General features: G+C 41.7%; 2 protein-coding genes across 2 annotated transcripts in view; both read left to right on the top strand.

Annotated features, from left to right (window-relative positions):
- ccdc9 (coiled-coil domain containing 9) overlaps positions 1-14,271 on the top strand; it is a 28,883-nt gene extending 14,612 nt beyond the window's left edge. The window contains exons 11-16 of the mRNA XM_047594690.1: positions 2,234-2,357; positions 2,515-2,644; positions 3,171-3,705; positions 5,508-5,939; positions 6,572-6,754; positions 12,045-14,271. Of these exons, the coding sequence (XP_047450646.1) occupies positions 2,234-2,357; positions 2,515-2,644; positions 3,171-3,705; positions 5,508-5,939; positions 6,572-6,754; positions 12,045-12,049 (1,409 nt within the window). The 3' untranslated portion in view covers positions 12,050-14,271. The remainder of the gene's footprint in view (positions 1-2,233; positions 2,358-2,514; positions 2,645-3,170; positions 3,706-5,507; positions 5,940-6,571; positions 6,755-12,044) is intronic.
- Positions 14,272-15,183: 912 nt separating this feature from the next.
- Positions 15,184-17,466, top strand: LOC125013587 (putative transmembrane protein INAFM2). The gene has a single exon (XM_047594381.1). The coding sequence runs from the start codon at positions 15,484-15,486 to the stop codon at positions 15,754-15,756; it is 273 nt and encodes a 90-aa protein (XP_047450337.1). The 5' UTR covers positions 15,184-15,483; the 3' UTR covers positions 15,757-17,466.
- Positions 17,467-19,887: the final 2,421 nt, after the last annotated feature.

Raw genomic sequence — 19,887 nt, 5'->3', positions numbered from 1 at the left:
ACAACAGAATGGAAATTTGAGTAAAATGCACAGTGTGTTTATCCCATGTGAAAGCGCCACATGAAACACAGATGTACGGGATAATATTTGAATCACAGGACATGCTCAGGTAAAACTAATCCTGTGGGAGTTTTAGAGTTGTAGGAAAAATATAGATTTGTTCTCCATGTGTTAAGATGCACAAACACCGTTATAAATTATAAATCGTTGTCTCTGAACTGTTTAAAGTGAAGGTTTGACCTCAGCCTCTGGGTTGTTGCCTTGGAAAAAAGTGTGAACATCTGTAAGAATCTTCCCCTGCAGCTTGTTTACACACATCTCCGCCTCAGGATGTCAGACAATCGATACGTTTACATGCACGTGGAAAAAAATAATTTATTGCCTTAATCTGACTTTAACTGGACAATTTAAGTGCATGTAAACACGTAACTCCAACTATCTCCTCCTTATCTGATTAAGACATGTGATGCTGATCGCAGAAGAAGAAACATAGCCAGTAGAAGAACCACCTGAGGGATAGTGCCATCTTATCTGCACCAGACATTACATACGAAATTAAAAAGCTGAACTATTATCTATCTGGTTGTTGTTTGAAATGCCAGTCTGCTGCATTAGACAGTAGTTTATTATATGACATTAGACAGAGCATAGCTCCATTAGACTGAAAGAGGCGTTGAATAGTTCTTGGTGTTTGCTTCCTTCTCGTGGTGGACGTCTTCTCTGCTGGAAAGTCGAACTACGTGTGCAGTGACGTTTTTCAGGCCGTGAGAAGATTCAGACAGAATCTCTGATTATCTGGTTTCCTCCGTCTATAACCGGAGTGTAAATTGTAGGTTGTGGCTTTGGCTGCATCTGTGCGTGTTTCGTTTTCTTCGACCATTTCTAATTTGTAGAATGATTTGAGCGTCTTCTCTTCACAGCCTCGGGCTCCTCCGTTCAATCTCGTCATCTTCGCCCTCTCCTTGCTCCTCACTGATCCTCTCATTTCTTTTATACTTGTATTTTTCTCTTCATGACCTTTTATTTATATATATATATATATATATATATCATCCTCCCCTCTTTTCTCTTTCTGCGTCTTTGAGCTCTTATCATCCTCCTCCTCTCTTTGTATCATCTCCCTTGTTGGAGCTTTCACTCTTTGACCTTCTCTCTCCTCACTCCCTTCCATCATCTCCTTTCTCATTCCTCTACTTTTCTTTCTGCTTCCTTTATTCCTCTGTTCTCATTAATTAAATTTTAGTTCCATAAGTATTTTTTTTTGTTCACTACTGTAAGAGTCCTGTACTGAATCTCAGCTTTATTGTTTATATTGAAACGGTGTCAGAAAGGTTCTAATTGTGCTGTACAATCATTATGGAGTTAACTAGATATGTTTGTGTTATTATATAGTGTCAAAGTAATAGCAACATGTGACAATTCAATAGTACTACAAACTGCAAAATTAAAAACTTTCTGTGCATTTAAACTAATGCTGAATATAATAAGATTCGGTGCATGAATATTATATAAGAATGCATTTGTTTTCTCTAGTGTATCTAATGAACTGGCTTAGTTAGTGTAAAGGCCTTTACAAAGGAGTATTGTTCACTTTTTTTCCTCTTGAATGTATAATAGTAATAATGTCCTAAAAGAGGCTTTTATATATTTATATTGTAAGTGTTACACTCGTGACCCTCGTTTAATTCTACGTGCAGTTAAAACAATCAAGACCTCAAAAATCCTTCCTGGAGCCATGAGTCAAAATGAACCTTTGACTGTGTCCCAGATTTCAGACGGACTCTGCAGAGGTTTGACTTTCATCGTCATGACTGTGATGTCACTGAAGACATGAGAATATTCACCTTTTAATGTAAATGTGCTGAATGTCTTTGTCTTAACTTTTGCTTCATAGAGAGTTCGTGTTAAAAACAGCTACTACTGTGTCCCTCTTAAGATTAAAATGAATATTTTCCCATTTTCCTACTGTTGGCACAGAGCATGTCCAGTCTGGATCGTAAAATTTGGTAACGGTTTTTAAAAATTGCATTCAACATTAAGCTATTCGAATAATAATTAATATTATTATTATTATTAATTAATAATTAATGGCCGTGGAGGAAAAAGGAATAAAAAAATCTGCTGCCAGTATAAACAATACACTGCAGGTTATTTAAACTGTGGCGTCTCTCTTCTTCTTTGGTTTTAGACAACAAATAGTAAACTAATAACTCACCCTCTCTGTCTCCTGCAGACGACAGTAAACGTCCTCCTAAAGCACCAACATTCGGAGACTTCCTGTCCCAGGGCCGGACCCCGGGTGGCCCCCGAGGGGACAGAGGCAGAGGGAAGGGACGAGGACAGAAACAGAGCTACAGGTGAGGACACGATTTTAAAGTTGTTTCTGGGAGAAGCCAGAAATAATAACTGTATAAATGTTGTTTGCGGTATTTTGATGTTTTTTATACTTCACTGTGTTGGCGACTAACATGATATTTGTGAGTAAACACCGGTGGATCTGGTTGCATTTGACAGCATGCATGACAACCGCTGGGAAGGAGAGAGAGACGAGGAGAAAGAGAAGGAGGACAAGACGAAGAGAGGAGAGGAGAGGAGTAAAAGGAAGGAGGAGGAGAAACAGCCCAGACCTCCCGCTGCACCAAAGGTAGAAGGACTTGATCTGGATTAATACCGATAATAAAAATGATTAGCGTTGGAGCAGATTGTAGACACGATAAACTAGGGATGAGTTCCCGGTGGCTCCCAGTAGATTAATCTTCTCTGTACAGTAACAAGCTGCAGACGAGCCGGCGACTAACAGGATCAGGGAGACTAGTGGAGGATTTAGCAGCTACAAAAACAGATATTTAGAATTAGAAAACATTTATTTGTCCCACAATGGGGGGAAGTTGCAGTTTGCAACAGCACACAAACAGGCAGAAAAATAACAAGAGTAAACTGTGTAAAAGATAAATAATTAAATGAAATAGAATAGAAAAATACAAGAATTAGCACATGTGAATTGCACTGATGATTATTGATTATTAATACCCTTCAAGGAGAATAAACCCGACACTGAAAGGTCAACTAGTTCGAAGCACGACTCCAAATCCTGCTGCAGAAAGGCTGCATGTGTAAATGTGGTCACGACGCTGTTGTTGAGATTGTGAACTTCTTTTTTGTTTATTCAGGTGGAGCAGGATAAGAACGAAGAGGATGACGACGAGGAATGGGAGGACGCCAGCGACGGAGAGGGAGACGAGGACGGCAGCGACTCCGAGAACAACTCCAGGGGCGACGAGAAGAAAGACACCGGCAAAGAGAAACCGACCAAGAGCAGAAACAACCCGTCTACGCCCGGAAAGCCCCGCTCTCGCACCACCTCCGCAGGGAGCCCCAAAGAGCAGCGGACCCCCCGGCCCAAGGTCCACATCCCCCCTCCACCCGCAGCCCAGGAGTCACCGGAGGGAGGGAAGCCGCTCAGCCCCTTCTCGCCCCTGGACCATCAGCCTGTCACGGACTGGGGGGAGGAGATGGAGATGCTGTCGCCCCGGAGCAGCATGGGAGGGGAGAGTCCTCTGAAACCGCTCAGCGCTGAATCCAGCCCCCCACAGAAGAAGGAGCAGGAGCAGGAGCAGGTGGAGGCGGAGGTGGAGGTGGAGGTGGAGGAGACGAAGAGTCAAGCTGTAAATGACCCGGCTGAGCCACAGAAGGAGGAGGATACAGGTGAGATAATATCACTAGTAATGAAATGTTTTACATTTACTGTGAGATCCATCCGTCAATAAACACCTAAATATTTAGTTCAGCAAGTTGAGTCGATGAACCACAAGCATTCAAACAGGAACAGGAATATTAAAAGAGAAATAAACGTGTGTGTGTCTGTGTGTGAAAGATTTGTCTGGGGCACGAATCTCCTTTCAGGCTCAGAGCTGAGTTTGGTTCTGAAAATAATCAGCTCTGGTTTCTAATCTCTGATCCCTCACATCCTAAGAAGCAAACAATGGACTTATTTGTGCCTTTTACATATTTATGCGTCGTTATTTATTTCATTTTTTTTTTGTTTGAAGACGAAATGACCTGAACACGGGTCACAACCTGGATGTGGTTGTGTTGCTGGAGCTTTGTCTTTTTCCATGATTGTTATAAAGTAGTGTAATAGTTAGAGGAGCAGCGTCCTCATGCAAACTGTTCTGCTCCGAGTGTGATTGAACGTGTGGGTTAAATGCAGAGCAGCATCAATTTATTGTGAAGTTGCATCAGATTTCCACTTTTTTCCCAGTTTGCAAGGAGTCACACGTCACGTTTTTAAGTGGCTCGCCTGGTGTGACAACGACCATAAACATCTCACTCGCTGACACACCCTTGTGCTTTACTGGGCTTTTTATCCGCCAACCCCAGCGATTAGTGTAAAACCTTCCAGTTCCAGTGAATCACTCTCCGACTCCGTCTCCTGAGCCACAGCTGCTCCAAGTCAAACGTAATCGCTCCTGCAAAACTGTTTTCTCTCCACATTAATGTTGACTCTAGTGTTTCAGTTCGTACCAGAATACGAGTCTAGAAACACAACATCTAAAACCACTTAAGGTACATGCATAGAACATGGGTCGTCTACTGTGAAATGAAGAACTTTACCCGTACGGAGCATATTTTCCGTGTCCTTTTGCAAAAAGAAAGGTTGGATTAGTCTTTGCAAGAAAACAGTGAAAACCTGTTCTGCGGTTATGCTCATGTAGACAAAGGAAAAACAGATTTCTCCAAACAGAATAGGTTTCCATAGTCCTTTTTTTACAGAAGAGGGAAAATAAAGATCTCATATATGAATAAAAACAACTACTGAATATTCAGTTCTCCAATCAAGTCACCTCCAATCTAAATAACAAACCCATTAAAAGCCTATTGTCCAAAAACAAGGAAGTAAAAATAAAAAAATACTTAAAATAATATTTCCAGATGTAAACTCTGCAGTTGAGGCCTGAGAGAACATGTGTAAATATATGTTATATAAAAATATGAACCTATTTCATCCAATCTGAAAATCGTTGGACTCTTGTTACTCAGCCATTTGCTGGTTATTGCTTTTTTTGTGTTAATAGTATCCGTCTTGTTTATTCACCTCATTCGAAATGTTTCCTAAACATATTAACACTAAAACTTGGATTGAATTGCGAGTTGAATATTGATCTGATTACTGCTATCGCATCTACACAATATGAAGAAATATGAGGACGTTCCCCAGAATGTAATGGAAAAAAAGGCCAGCAGATATTTTACCACACCCTCCGAGGTCCGGGTTGTTTTTCTGTGAGCTTTTAATTTTAGGAGTTATGTTTTTCTTCCAGGTGAATTCCCTCCATAAATCTGAGCTAGAGGATGTTCTATAAACAGTCTGTGTCACTTTCATCTCTCTCTTCGTGCCTTCTCGTGAATTTATTGTCGGCCTAGATGCTCTCCTCTTTCTCTTTGATCTCGTTGCTCCTCCTCCTCCGTGTTTACGTCCCGACTCTGTCTCCTCTTCTCTACCACAGATATTTCCTCTCCTCCACAAACTGAAGCTGAATCTCAGGTTGCATCAGAGTCTGTGGCCCCTGCTGCACCAGCACCTGACCCCGCCCCCTCCGAGGTGTCTGACCCCACCCCCTCCGAGGTGTCTGACTCCGCCCCCTCCGAGGTGTCTGACCCCGCCCCCGCCGAGGTGTCTGACCCCGCCCCCGCCAAGGTGTCTGACCCCGCCCCGTCTGAAGTGTCTGACCCCGCCCCATCCGAGGTGTCTGACCCCGCCCCAGTCGAGTCGTCTGACCCCGCCCCCGCCAAGGTGTCTGACCCCGCCCCATCCGAGGTGTCTGACCCCGCCCCCTCAGAAGTGTCTGAATCCAGCGCCTCTGATTTTCCTGCTCCCGCTGAGGTCAGTGAGGCTGCAGAGACATTGGACCAGGATGCACCTGCTGCTCCATCTCAAGGTAATAAAAAAAAAAAAGGAAAAAGCTAAACATGTCCAAATGGTAAACACGTGTTAAGCCTCTTAGCGTAGCAAGTTAGCACAGAGCCACTTGGTAATGAGCACGAGACACAGAAAACAACCGAGGAAGATGGAGAATTTGGCTGGAAAAAGGTGCTAAATGCAAAGTTAGTGAATTACCAAAGTTATGGTTCCTGTTACGAAAGAGGTAGCAAAGAAAATAGAAGGATGAGGAGGGTGTGGTATGACAGATAGAGAGGGATTAGATGTTTATTCTGTAAGTAACAACAGGAAATATAATGACGCCAGGAACTGGACCATTAATTAAACTAAACTTCATTTAAATTAATTCATATCATACAGCTTGAAGCTGCAGTGTCTCTGGATTCTTGTTCCACAACGTGTGATTTTTAAGTTTTAAACTCGATTTTCTTCTGTGCTCAAACCTTCAGATTTGGTTTTGGATTTGATCATTTAATTCTTTTATAGCAGAACTAAAGTTTGTCAGCACAACTTTAGTTCTTCTCCTCGTTTTCCTTCTTTACTGCACGGAAACTCGTCCCTGGATGTGTCTTAGGAATCTTAACCCGAATGTTTCCCCGCTCATTAAAAGTCTCACTTTGTCTCCGACAGAAGACAAACCCGACACCCCTCCTCCTCCTGCGTCTCCTGCCGTCCTGGAGGCCGAGCAGAGCTCCTCTGATCCAGCAGCGGTGAGGGACGAGGACACGGCGTCCCCCGGGACCGACGCTGCTGCTCCGACAGCAGAGACAGAACTGTCCTCAGACCAGACGTCCTCGGAGCAGGCGTCCTCAGGTGCGGTCCTTATCACTGACTTTGAGACTGTGGCTTACTCTAAGAAATCCCGTGCGCTGGTCTAACGTCCTCTCACGCCGTCTCTCTCTTGTCTTTTGTATTTTTGTGAATGTGTTGCTTGTCCTCGTGCTCCTCGTGTCTCACCCCTGCTGTGTCTCGTTTCCTTCCCCTTCCAAATAAATCATGGCGGGAGCTGTTTGGGGCGCATGACAAATCCAAAGATAGATTTATTCACTCACAAACCTGATCCGACATCACTCTGTCGCTGCCTCCTCCGACCAATCAGGACCCCACTTCCTGTTTGAAACTCCTCCTCCTTCTCCTGTGATGGACTGAAACCATTAACTCCACCTCATGCACTGGTCTTTGTTGTGTTTCCTCGCTGTGTGGTGCCCCTGCTCCTCCTCCTCCTCCTCCTCCTCCTCCTGCTCCTGTTTTCATCTTCCTCACCGTGTAAAACTGTTTTCTTTTTTTTTTTTTTTATTTTTTTTTGTTTTTGTCTTATTTTTGTGGCTGTGAAGATCATGCTGCATGGCATGCTGTCTGCATTACCAAACCTCTCCTTCTCTCTTTCGCTGGTGTTTGTTAATATAATGGTGAGAGAAAGAGAGGAATCAAAGTGTGTGTTGCCTGTTCATTCATGGCATCTAAGGAACCAGAAGATGAACTCGTTTACCAAACAAACATTAATCTATAATTAGCTGCAGATGCTTTGCTGCATCACACTCGTAAATTCCACTAAATATGGTTTAAATGACAGACTGGGAGGTTTGTCCAGTAGGTACAGAGTCAAATGTGAGCTTCATTTAACTCTTTCATGGTTGCAAGTGATGCAGCTTCAGGGCTGGTTCCACCACTTTGGTCCAAATTAAAATATCTTGACAATTAGCAGATGGACGCACATGAAATTCTGGATTTTAATTTGGTCCTTTTCTTAGATTCACATCACATCCGGTACAGATTTCTAAAATCCCATAAATCTGGTCCTTGTCCCAGTTTACATGCAACAGAGAAAGTCGAATAACTGACAGGAACATGTCGTCCTCCTCCTCCTCACTAGGGGGCGATATGTGACTTTTTAGCAGGTTAATACGGCCCCCTTTTCAGCTTGACTTATTATGTCACATAATAAAGTCGTTCATGTGTCAGACCAGCATTTAAACAACAACTAGATGGATAATAGTTCAGCTTTTTAATCTCTTATGTAATGTGTGCGCTACTTATGGTGGTTACCACCTTCTTCTTCTGCGACCGGCTTTATTTACATCGGTTTACATCGGTTGTGGAGCATGTGCACACGCATTGTCCAGTTAAAGTCTGATTAAGATGTATGTATAGCGGAGAAAATCAGTTTCCAGTTGCAATATCTAGGCGTCTTAATTGGATAAGGAGAACTCTGATTTTAGTCGGAGTAACGTCTTTACATGCACTTAAATTGTCCAGTTAAAGTCGGATTAAGGCAGTAATTCATTTTTTTCACACGCATGTAAACGTACAGATTCTAGTTTTGTGAGACTGTTTTCCTGTGACAAAATCTTTACATTTTAAATTCATTTAAAATGTATGAGGACAGAGAAGAGCTGGACAAAAGCAATGCAAGAACGATAAAATACTGTCGAAGTATCACAAATTTCTGCATCACAGCATTAGTTTTGTGAAATTCTAACCGAAGGAAAATGGTAAAAATCATGCAGAAAAACACATAAAAAAAAAAAAAAGTCCATGTCCACGCACGAAGTTGCTGCAACAACAAGTCAAGATTTTAGTTTTAGTAAATACATTAACTAAGACCAAAGACGGGAACCCTCCAATAAAAGTCTCATCACCATTAACATGCTGCTACCACGAGTTCCCTTTTTGCCATGAATGCATCAAACTATCTGCTTCCTGTTTCTTAACCTTCCACGTGTGTCTGCACGGCTTCACTGATCATGTCTGATTTAAACTGTGTGTTTGAACATGACTGTAAACTTGTAAAGTCTCCATTTCTGCTGCTGCTGCTTGAGTTTATCCAGGCAGAAACGACCATTTTATAATTAATACTACATGAATCTTTGCCTCTTGTGTGAGCGCTCGGGTCCAAAGCACTTCATGGTACCGTGGTATGAATCATTAGTGCGTACATTTTCAACACGGGGCTTCCCAGACGGGAAGAGGAATCATTCAGCCTGGTCAGAATCAATGTTTTTCTGTCTTTATTGAGCCACATTTCCATCTAGTACGTGGTCCGTCCTTATGTTTTCTGCACACCGTGGTTTAAATGTGAGCTGAGTGGATAAAACCACAGACTGGAGGAAGTCTAATCATTAGACCTCTCATCAGAGCCATTTAGCTCGTGAACGTGCTGTTATCACTTTGGCTAATGGCTAAAGTTTTTATCTTGTGCTGGTGTAATAATAAAATAAGAAGGTGCTTCTTAAATGAATAACGTAAAAGCATTAAAAATAGAAAGTTGACCAGTGGTTTATGAGGTCAGTCCCAGAAACCACTGCTATCTATTCTATTTAAACAGTAAATTAGACGTATATAGAACAATGAGCTGCCTAAAATCTTGAGAATTTTTTTTAAGTTCTATTAATTGGATTCAAATAATCCCATAAAAAGAAGTTCAGATACATAAATCATGAGAGTTTGGAGTCTTATAGTAGCGGCTGTAGCCGTTGACAGAATATTTTTTGGGCTTATGGATAAATCTAGACGCTTCTCAATGTAAATAACTCTGTTTATTTTTATTCTGTTGTCTAAAACATGTTTTTTTGTTTTGAGGAAAGCGTTGTCGTCTTTTGTTCTTTGGTGCACTGGCTTCGTCTCTCGTTCGTGGTAAACAGCAGAAGTCGGATGAGCTCATGTGGGCGTTGGTGTGTTGGTGTCAGGCTGGAGATCAGGAAACCAGAGAAATTAGAGGAACAATTAAGCTTTTAAAAGGCTTTTTCAGAGGAAATGATCTGCAGCCTGCTGGTCAGATGATAGGGCGGATAGGATGGAGACCGTTTGAAGTGTGATTGAATTAAATCTTGTGATGTTTCTGAGGCTCCACTGTCGAGCATCTGACTGTGGATGGAGACGAATTCAACTCAAGGGCTGACGACCAATTAAAACTGAATCTGCTCCGGTGGGAGTGGTGAACAGATTCAGAAAACAACAAGATGCACAAGAAAATGAAAATTAATTTATAGCATTGGTGAAAAAAATCAACTGTTTCTAATCTTTGATTTTGTTAATGCGAAGCTACTTTGAAGATTCGTTCACACGTTTTCTGGAGCTGGATGAATAGTTGTTGGTGCTTGTAACATAAAGATGTTAAAAGTCCAAACTTTTCTGACGAGGTCAAAGCAATAACCGATAGTAAAACCTGTTAGAGGGCTTGGAACATCACCTGAATGCACCACAAACATTAGAGAAACCAACGTTAAGTGGAAATAAAACGCCCTAGAGGCTGTTCATGACTTCATTACCTGATGCTGACTAAGGCCAACGGTCTAATCTATGGTCACTGTCACCTTTGTTTTCTTAAATAAGTTCTAAAACTCCAACCTGGAAGCCAGACCAACTTCTCCACCTACTAATAGTTTTAGGTGGAAAGCGGGTCTGGAGTCTTTATGTGGTGATGGACAGAAGAGTAAGAGCGATGTTTTTTTACAACAAAGCGCTACAGAGAAACATAAAAACCAGAATGCACAATAAAAAGAACGATGTATAAAACCTGTTTGGAAAGGTCATTTATTATTTTTGAGGGTTCCTCAGATGGAGCATGGTTGGTAGTTAGGGGTGAGGAGGTCTGTGAGGTATTGTGGGCCGTTGCCATGGATGCAGAGGAGGGTGATGAGAGTGATTTTATCATATATTCTGGAGGTTACAGGGAACCAGGGGAGGTTCTGAAGAACAGGTGTGATGTGGTTCTGTTTGTTGCTCTCAGCAGGGTTCTGGAGGAACTGAGGTTTATGGAGATTTCTCTCAAAAGCGTCAAAATTAAAAGTGAAGGAGGGGGCGGAGTTTGTAGATGTTCGTGAGATGGAAAAAGGAGATGTTTGATGTGGTTTTAAACCATAGATGCAAATTTTAAATGCAGCTTAAAATACAAGTTGTATATATGTGCATCAGGTGACAGTGATAATTCATTGGACAAATTGAGTCGCAAAACAATATTAATCCTAATGATCCATTTCCAATTTATTGCACTTGTACAGAAAAAGGAAAAGTGGTGGTGGAGGAGTGGAAGTTGTTCACAATCGTCCCAAAAACATGACTTTTTCTTTTAAAATCTATATTAAGACATTTAAAATCAATATTATACTGGAAGAAAATGCAATTCAAAGGTATTTTCTTTTTTCTGTATTGGATGAAACTGAAACTTCCCATAATGAAATCCAGACTGGATTAAATTATCAATTAGTAGGGATGAGAAAAATATATCAATATGGGAATATATAATATAAATATATAAAAATATATAATTTTTCTTCCAGTACAATATCGATTTTAAAAGAAAAAGTCACATTATAGTGAACAACTTCCACTCCTCCACCACCACTTTTATTTTTTCTGTGCAAGTGCAATAAATTGGAAATAGATCATTTGGATTAATATTGTTTTTTGACTCAATTTGTCCAATAAATTATCACCGTTATCTGATATACATATATATGTACAACGTGCATTTTAAGCTGCATTTAAACTATGTAGACTATTAATAATATATCGCAATATCATAATATCGCAATAATGTATCGTATCATGAGTCAAGTATCGTGATACGTATCATATCGTGAAGTTCTTGCCAATACCCACCTGTAATAATTAGTAAGGTGAAGGTCAGAGTCTTGTATTGGTCCAGATTATTTTGTATTATCCGAACAAACGTTAAAATACTGATTATTATTAAAATAAAATAAATAAATCTCAGTCAGAATCTGAAGTCATCTATTTGTGGTTGTGCCTCAGCAGGAAGTTTATATTCATTATTTAACGTATAAATACACTTTATAACGTCATCTTTGGGACTTTAAGCTCAAAAATATTTATTTGTGAGTTAAAGACCAGGATGCTCCGTCTCCGTCTGCTTCAGAAAATGTTTTTATTTATTTCTTTTGCAGCTGCATGAGTCAGTATTGATTATTAAGCTCCCATTCAGCCTCAGAGTCGCTGAATGAGCAGAGCGACGTCTCTAACGCCGCCCCCCCCCCCCCCCCTCTACCCCGGGGCTGCTCCCTCTAATAATGTGCAGCCGTGTGGTACAATGAAGTGCTTCGGATGAAACACATTAAACACACTGGCACGTTTGTATCAACAGGCTGAAGCTGCCGGGAGGACGGACACATGGAGGAGGAGGAGGACGGAGAGCATCACACTACTCATCAGTGGAGTGGCCATCACATATCTAAATATCAGAATAAAAATAAATAAATGAGGAGGAGGAGGAGGAGGAGGAGGGACTGTGCATGGACCAGCCTCTTTTTTTTAGCACCGTCTCTCGGAGCCGTTTCTACGTCTTTGTCTGGACACGTGCACCGCGAGGAGCTGAACCTTTTTCCAGACTTCAGCCGCGGAGGAGCTGCATGCGACGTCCTGGACGTTAAACGCTCTGATCTGTGTGAATAAAGCAGGGAACTGACCCCGGCGACACCCTTTCACCCTAAACCGAACCCCCAGAGAGGACACACAAACGGGACGACCGTCTCGTTTATCTCGTCTGCTTAAATGTGTGAAAAAGAGAATCAGGTCCAGAGCCCAGAAAGTAAAAAAAAAAAAAGGGTTTCTAAAAGTTTTACCCTGAACGGATCCGTTTTTTTATTAAGGAAACGTCTCATTGAACCGCCCTCTATCAGCTGATTTCCGCTCGGAATCAGATTGTGTAGCAGGATTTTTGTGCGATCGATTGTGCAGCTCCAGGAGTCTGTAATCAAACCCTGTCCCACATCCTTTTAGATATCTGATGCTCTTAATCCTGTCTACGTTTGTAAAGACGCTCCACTGTTTAATCACAAATAGGAATCATGTGTCTCTTTTCTCAACGTTTCATTATTTCCATTTTTATTTTTGTATATGCGACGGCACAATTATGATTTAACAAAAAAAAGAAAAGAAGCTGGCGCAGAGTTTGGTGTCATTTCCTGAATCATCTCCTAAAGAAGATAAATAAAAACAGAATGTAGTGAACATTAAATGAGATTAAATTTAATATTGTGCAAAGACAACGAATCATGTGTAGAAAATGAGAAATGTTCTCATTTTGAAGTTGATGCCAGTAACAAGTGAACAAGTTCCTTGTGTTGCTTTTTTAACTTGGAAGATGCAGAATTATTTCAGATGTATTTGTTGGTTTTTCCTTTTCACCTTCATGTTAAATGAGTTTCTCTAGAGAAGATGATTGTTGCTTTTTACACAGCTCTTCCTGTTGATGATGAATAAATCCACAAATTCTTTGTCTCTTTCTCTCTAAGTTTTTAATTAGTTTCTGGCATCAAATTCAAAAAAACGAGTGTAAAGTTTCTCAGTTTTAACCTTTTTGATGTGATTTCCATTATTTCCTTATTCAGCCTCGTGGGTTGTGTAACGTAACGTCCTTTCCGTCTGCCTGCACAGACACACACTGCCTCCTAAACGGATCGTTTGTTTTCTGCAACAGAGGGTTTCATTCCAAACAGCTTAATGAAATAAATAGAAAAGAGAAGTTGCTTTTACATATTTTAATTTTTTTTAGTTTAGGAATGAACCCCTCCTCTTGTACCTCTGCAGACTAAGTGAGTCTGTTCTTTGTTTCTGTTGAAGCATCGGCACCTGTGGCGTTTGGAGACAAATGGGATGCTTTAATGTTTTCCTTTTTCATTGTGTGTTTGTTTGTTGTGTATCCGAGGAATAAAGAGTGACCGCAACATGTACAGTTTATTTTTTAAAAGAACATTCCTGGGTGTGTGTGGATAACGGAGGAGGAGGAGGAGGAGGGAGAATCCTGGAGAGTCGACCTGGGTGAATAATAAATGATCATTATTGGCATTAAAGGACACGAGCTGCTGAACAGGTGAATCCGCTCAGATTAGCTCAGGAGAATATGTTGGGAACTATTTTATTCGGGGACGTCGCCTCCTTCTCTCTAATGTGGCGTCTGAGATGAGGCCACAGATTTATGTAAAACATCCTCTGACTCTTAAGGAGTTTCCTCGCCTCCTAAAATCACTTTCATTATTATTATTTTGATATTTTTAAGCTTTGTTATTTTTCCAGGGCTGCACATGTTTCCGTGTACATCCACCTCTTCCTCTCTGATAACATGAACTTGCCTTCTTGCAGTGGTGTCCAGATGTTTTTTTGTTTTTTTATTTCATGAAATCATCAGAGCATGAACCCAAAATTGTAGCATTTTTCAAGTTGTCGAAGCCACTGAGGAGACGAATCGGAGAAGGAGTTTAGACGTTTGTACAGCTTCATGAAATGAAATGAAATGAAATGAAATGTAAAGCACGCCGTTTGATTTATGTTTTTGTTTTTCCTCCTTTTACCCAATAAATGTCTGGTCTCGAGTCTGATGCGCCTCCTGTTTTCTGCACCGGAGGGAGAATAAAAAAATCATGTCCAGGTTGAAATGGATGCGTGTCAGTGTTGATGCTAAATACGTGACCTTGCTTGTCGCAGCTTCCTCTTCTCATCTCCTGCTAATGTGGGTTAGAAAACCTCCCACTCAGAGCACAGCTTACATTTTGCGGCTGCTGCTTGTGACTCATCTGTGAAGGGAAAGCTTATTTTATTTATTTTTTTATTTATGGCTTGATGTCTCTTTTTATGGGCTCCTGCCACCAGCTGCTCGTGCAGACTCTGCAGGAGGAAAAATCTGAGGTGGTGATAATAATAATAATAATAATAATTTGTGCTTGATCTGATCTGCGCCTGCATCACTTTCCCCCCCATCTCCTCATCTTCTGCTGCGGGACGTTTCTCTCAAACTATGACCCAATCGTCGGGTGTTGCGTACTTTGAGCTCCTCCTCGTCCGAAGCTGCGTCAAGTCGGACACAGGATGGAGGAGCGAGACCGGAAGTAAGACGAGAGCATGCATGTGCAACATCTGTGAGCTACTGAACAGCTGGTGAGATTTAATGCATATTTAAAAATATATATATATTAAGAAAATAGATTTTAATTAGATTTTTGCATGTTTTTAACATGTGCACATCAGCTCTTAATCTTTCTTTTATATATTGCTTTAAAATGCTTAAATATTGTCCAATTGTTTTGAGCTTTTTTTGTTTTTGCTTGAGATAAATATATTGTTTTGCTACAATTTGCAGCCAAATATTAATATTTTAGAGCGAAATCTGTCTCTGTTTTTATTAATTCCTGCAGGAGTGTGACTTTTATTCAAGGTTTTCATTGGTTTTATTTTGTAGAGTCAGGCCGGAAGCATCCCACTTTGATCGCAGCCAGTTTGACAGCGGTCCCATCCAGCTGATGCCAGGGAAAGCCTCCTTGAGTTCAGTTTGCCCGGTGCGCACTGAGGACTCGGAGGGGTCACGGAGCTCCACCATCCCGTGGAAGCAGCCCCGCAGGAGGAGGCGACCAGACCTGCACCGCTGCACCGCATCCCCATCCCGGGACCAGAGAAGGGGAGAGCCTTCAAAAAGAAAGAAAGAGAAAGAAAGAGGAGGGGGAACAGTCTCTGCTGTCCTGGACTCAAATGAACACACCACAGCGCGCTGAGGAAAATTCGTTGAATAGGATTTTTGCGCTGGTACCGAGATGAAAGCGGCCGGGAGGCAGGTGAACATGACCGCGGAGAAGCTGAACGGGGACATGAACCGGAGGCCGAGCTACCCCGGGGAGCTGCGGGCCAAGCACGCCAACATGTCAACTAAGATTTGGGTGAAAGTGGCGATGGCCATCGCGTATTTCCTCTGCGTGTCCGTGGCCGCCTTCATCCTGGTCATCTACTATGTCTTCTTCTGGACGCCGGATGCTCAGAACGGCACCGACCCACCGAACAGCACCAGCTGCGTGACGAGGTCCGGATGACCGTGCAGCCTCCGGGACACATGCACATGCACACACACATGCACACACACACACACACACACGTTAAATAGGTGAGTGCGCACACCTGACAGGAGGCTGCGGTGGATGGATGACAGAGGACGGAGGCTGCGTCCGGAGTTTGGGATGCTGGCTGAGGACAGGGGAGGGGGGCACTGCTGCTGCGGGATGCACCAGTGTTCCGCATGCAAGCTGCAGGTGGGGAGGGGGTGTGTGTTTTTCTTTCCTTTTTTTTTTTTTCCTGAGGTGGGGGTTTATGTTTTTAGACCCAGAGAAGACGTCTCCGCTCTGTCCAATCAGAAGAAGGAGAAGTCTCGGTCACATTCAGGGAGGGATGTTTTCGGTTCTCGGATGTTTTTCTGTCTCCGCTGGTTCTTCTGAAAGTCATGTGAACGTCCTTTGACTCATGGGCGGATTGTGAGACTCGTGGCCCCTGGGCACAGACACGTAGAAGGCCCCCCCCAGTCCCCCAGTCCTCCAGTACAGGTCACAGGTAAAACCAGAGCTCTTTACAATCTGCTGCAGGTAAACGTCAGACTTAAAGTAACTGAATAATACTTCTGTATTTAGAATTAACACTGATTAATCCGTTTAATAATCAAATAATTGTTCATGATACAGTGTAGTGTAGTCGTTTTTTAATATCTTATATGTCTCTTAGTCAAATCTATTTTAGACTGTTAAATATATCAGATGTGACTTTGGTTTCTGTCGTCACATCAGTTTCCACCACTTAAACAAACGTATTCATTTAAAATGATTCTGATTCATGGACTTTAAAGTACAGGAAATGTTAAAAAATGATTCTCTAACAAACTCATTTCAGCAGAACGTGAATTATTTTTACGTTTTTCCTCAATCTCTGGGTACTACATTACCCACAACGCAACTAGTCCTCTAACAGGTTAGAGATCCAGGTGTGTCCTTCTTCTTTTTATTTAATCAGACCTGATGTGGAGATTCGATGTCAAATCTTTGCAAAACTCCAGAGTCTATGCTCAGTGAACCAGCTCATCAATCCGTCCATGCTCCAGCTCCTTCACTCCTGCGGTCACTTTAAAAATGCTTGATTTACTGAAACGGCGTTGAACCGCTTAATACACTGAACTCTCTCCTCCTGGACTCCCTGGATCCTCCGTGACACCTTCAGTTTTCCAGAAGAACTTCCTTCCTTTAGGATCCGGTGAGTTCTCTGGAAGCTCAGAAACCATCAGACAAACCCTCAGCGATGCAATAGAAGCACCGAGGTCCCGCTCAAGAAACCCCGAAGACGTCTTCTGAGATCCTCTCTGCACTAACGGAGATTTCTTTGTGAACATATGCCTCTAGAGGAATGACTCTTCTCTCTGTTTTTATTCCGTCCGCAGCAGGACGCTGTTTTTATTCAGGTATCTAGAGGAACTTAAAGCGATACTGTACTGTAGCAGAAGTAGCCTAAATTGTTGATCCTCGTAGCTCGTAGCTGTATGAAAATGCAAGGTCGACCCCTCCGTATACTCTCAGTAGATGCAGCAGTTTTACCTTTTCACAGCAGAAATATATTCAACGTCACGTTTGTACCTCTTCTCCGAGACCTCACGTCCTGCTCGTGATTTAGGCTACGGTCCCTCAGCTGTCCTACTCGACTGTTTTATTTACAGTGAAGCCTTGAGAATTTATTGTTATGACACGATAAACTATGCATATATTCCAGAGTGTGTGTCGTCATTCTCGCCGCGGATGAGTGGAAACAGACCGTGTGATGGTCTTGAAATAACGCAGAGACGTGTCGGTGGAAAGACCTGGTGGACGCTCTCCGTCCGAAACACGTCTGCTTTTTAGAAAACAACTCCTCACGTATAAATCAGAGCTGTTATCCTCTCAGATTATGGAAACAATCCTTGTTTTAGTAGATTTCTCCTCTCGAGCCACGCGGCTCTTAGGCCTCCTCACCGAACCTCGAAGTCCGCTGACCTTTCTCGTGTTTATCTAGTTGTCAGCTTCTAGTAATGAGAAGACGCAGCCACATGCAGCTTTTTATTTTATTTATTTTTTTAGATAATCAAGCTTATCCTTTTTTATTTAAACTCCCTCAGTCAGGCTCAGTCACGATTATCATCATTTAACAGTGGCTGTGAGAAGTTAATCAGCTGCATATTTAAAAAATATACTAAGAACAAAATGTCATTAGTTCTTTGCATCTCGGAGTGAATTAAATATTCTTAAACCTGTAGACTATTCAAATTAATTACAAATCCACACTTATTATTTGTTTAATCTTTCTTATCTCTATATTGCTTTAAAACACTTTGTCCAATCATTCTGAGCTCAGTGGAGCTGAAGAAAAACTTGTTTTTCTTGAGATAACTTTATTGTGTTTTTGCAGCCTAATGCAAATATGATATTTTAGAGCGAAGCCTGTAACATATAATCAGTATAAATCAAAGCTGTTGGTTCTCAGGACACGATTCATTTGTTCCAAGTCGTTTTTTTTCTTCACTGCGAGCAGAGAGAAGTCAAATAGAACAAACATGTAAATATGCACCAACAAAAATGCACCAACAAAACTTTCTTTCCTGGAATTCAGGTCAAATCTCTTGACGACACTTTACAACCTCTTGAAGTTTTAAAGTTTCCACTGAAAGTCCACTGGGAGGTTTTCAGGTTAAACACCGGCTCTGACGTCTTCAGCAGGTTTTAAAGGATGAGTTCACGTGTTTGAAATCAAATTACTACACTGTATAAACTGTATGGAAAATAGATTTTTTATCCTCCTCACTTCTTCTCTCTGCATCTGGAGCCAAATGCATCAGAAAAAACCTGGGCCACATCTGATCATCTGGTCTGATTATAAGTTGAATAACTACATGCTGATCATTGATTGCACTGAAGAGTTTTCAGTTTTCTTGAGACTGGATCATAAACAATAATCAGCTCATGTTTCTTATTTGCGCTAACGGAGCTTATCTGCACCTGAATGGGCCTTTACACCAAAACCAGCTGACAGTGATAATGATCATAATCGATAGAGAAAATGAGGCTCGTACATGCAGAGATGTGAGGGAGCCAGGTCACTTTCATCACCTCCCGCCGACGCTGAACCTCAGCCAGGAGCCTGAGAGCCGCTCTCCTTCCTCCCTCAATCAATAATTAAATTAGCAGCTGAAGTTGTCAGCGGTCGTTTGTTCTCGCAGCCTGAAGCCGTTGCGACCTGGAGACGAGCCTCTCATGACTCAGCACGGCTCGCTCTGCTGTCTAGACTGCAACGAACTCTCTGCTGCAGTTTATAAAGAAGAAAAAGAAATGCATCAAACTCTGCTGCAGTTTATAAAGAAGAAAAATAAATGCATCAAACTCTCTGCTGCAGTTTATAAAGAAGAAAAAGAAATGCATCAAACTCTCTGCTGCAGTTTATAAAAAACAAAAATCAATGCATCAAACTCTGCTGCAGTTTATATATAAAAAAATAAATGCATCAAACTCTCTGCTGCAGTTTATAAAAAACAAAAATAAATGCATCAAACTCTTTGCTGCAACGACAACAAACTTTCTGCTGCAATAAAAAATAAAAAAAAATAAAAAATCTCTGCTGCAGCTACTTTCACCACATTCAGTATTTTGTCTTTCCTCTTCCCCTGAGTTTCTAAGCGGCTTAATGGAAATTAAAGTCTGTATTGATTCATGATGATTTTAATCCGCTGCACTTCACAGCATCTTTGAAAACAAATGGTTCAGTTCAGGGGACGGGGGATGTGTTCAATGAGTTGTTAAACAGATTCTTCAAATGACGCGACGTTATGCTGCTCAGAGGATTCTCTCTTCATCAGTCAGCGTTTATTAGAGAGGGAAAATGATAAGTGAGGGCGAGTCTTTAAGAGGAAGACAGGACTAGTAAACAGCGTGACTCCTTCAGTATGTGGACTGAAGTCTGCTCCTGCTGCTGCTGCTGGTTACTGTGATCAAACAGAAACAAGCCGCTGGACTGAGGGATTTTTTTTTTAGTGGGTCAGGGTCAGGATTTCTTTCTTTGTGAAGATTCTCTGAGTCTGGTGGTTTTCAGTCCCAGACCTGAAGAAGATACGTGGTAACAAAGACACCTCATCTCAGCTTTATTTTAATTTAAAGATTTACAAA

This window comes from Mugil cephalus, chromosome 9, assembly GCF_022458985.1.
Source record: "Mugil cephalus isolate CIBA_MC_2020 chromosome 9, CIBA_Mcephalus_1.1, whole genome shotgun sequence".
NCBI classification, from domain to species: domain Eukaryota; kingdom Metazoa; phylum Chordata; class Actinopteri; order Mugiliformes; family Mugilidae; genus Mugil; species Mugil cephalus.
This window is presented reverse-complemented; position numbering and strand designations above follow the sequence as displayed.

Bases quoted from the DNA above. Each gene is read 5' to 3' on its own strand.
- LOC125013587 (XM_047594381.1), top strand. From the start codon at position 15,484: ATGAAAGCGGCCGGGAGGCAGGTGAACATGACCGCGGAGAAGCTGAAC.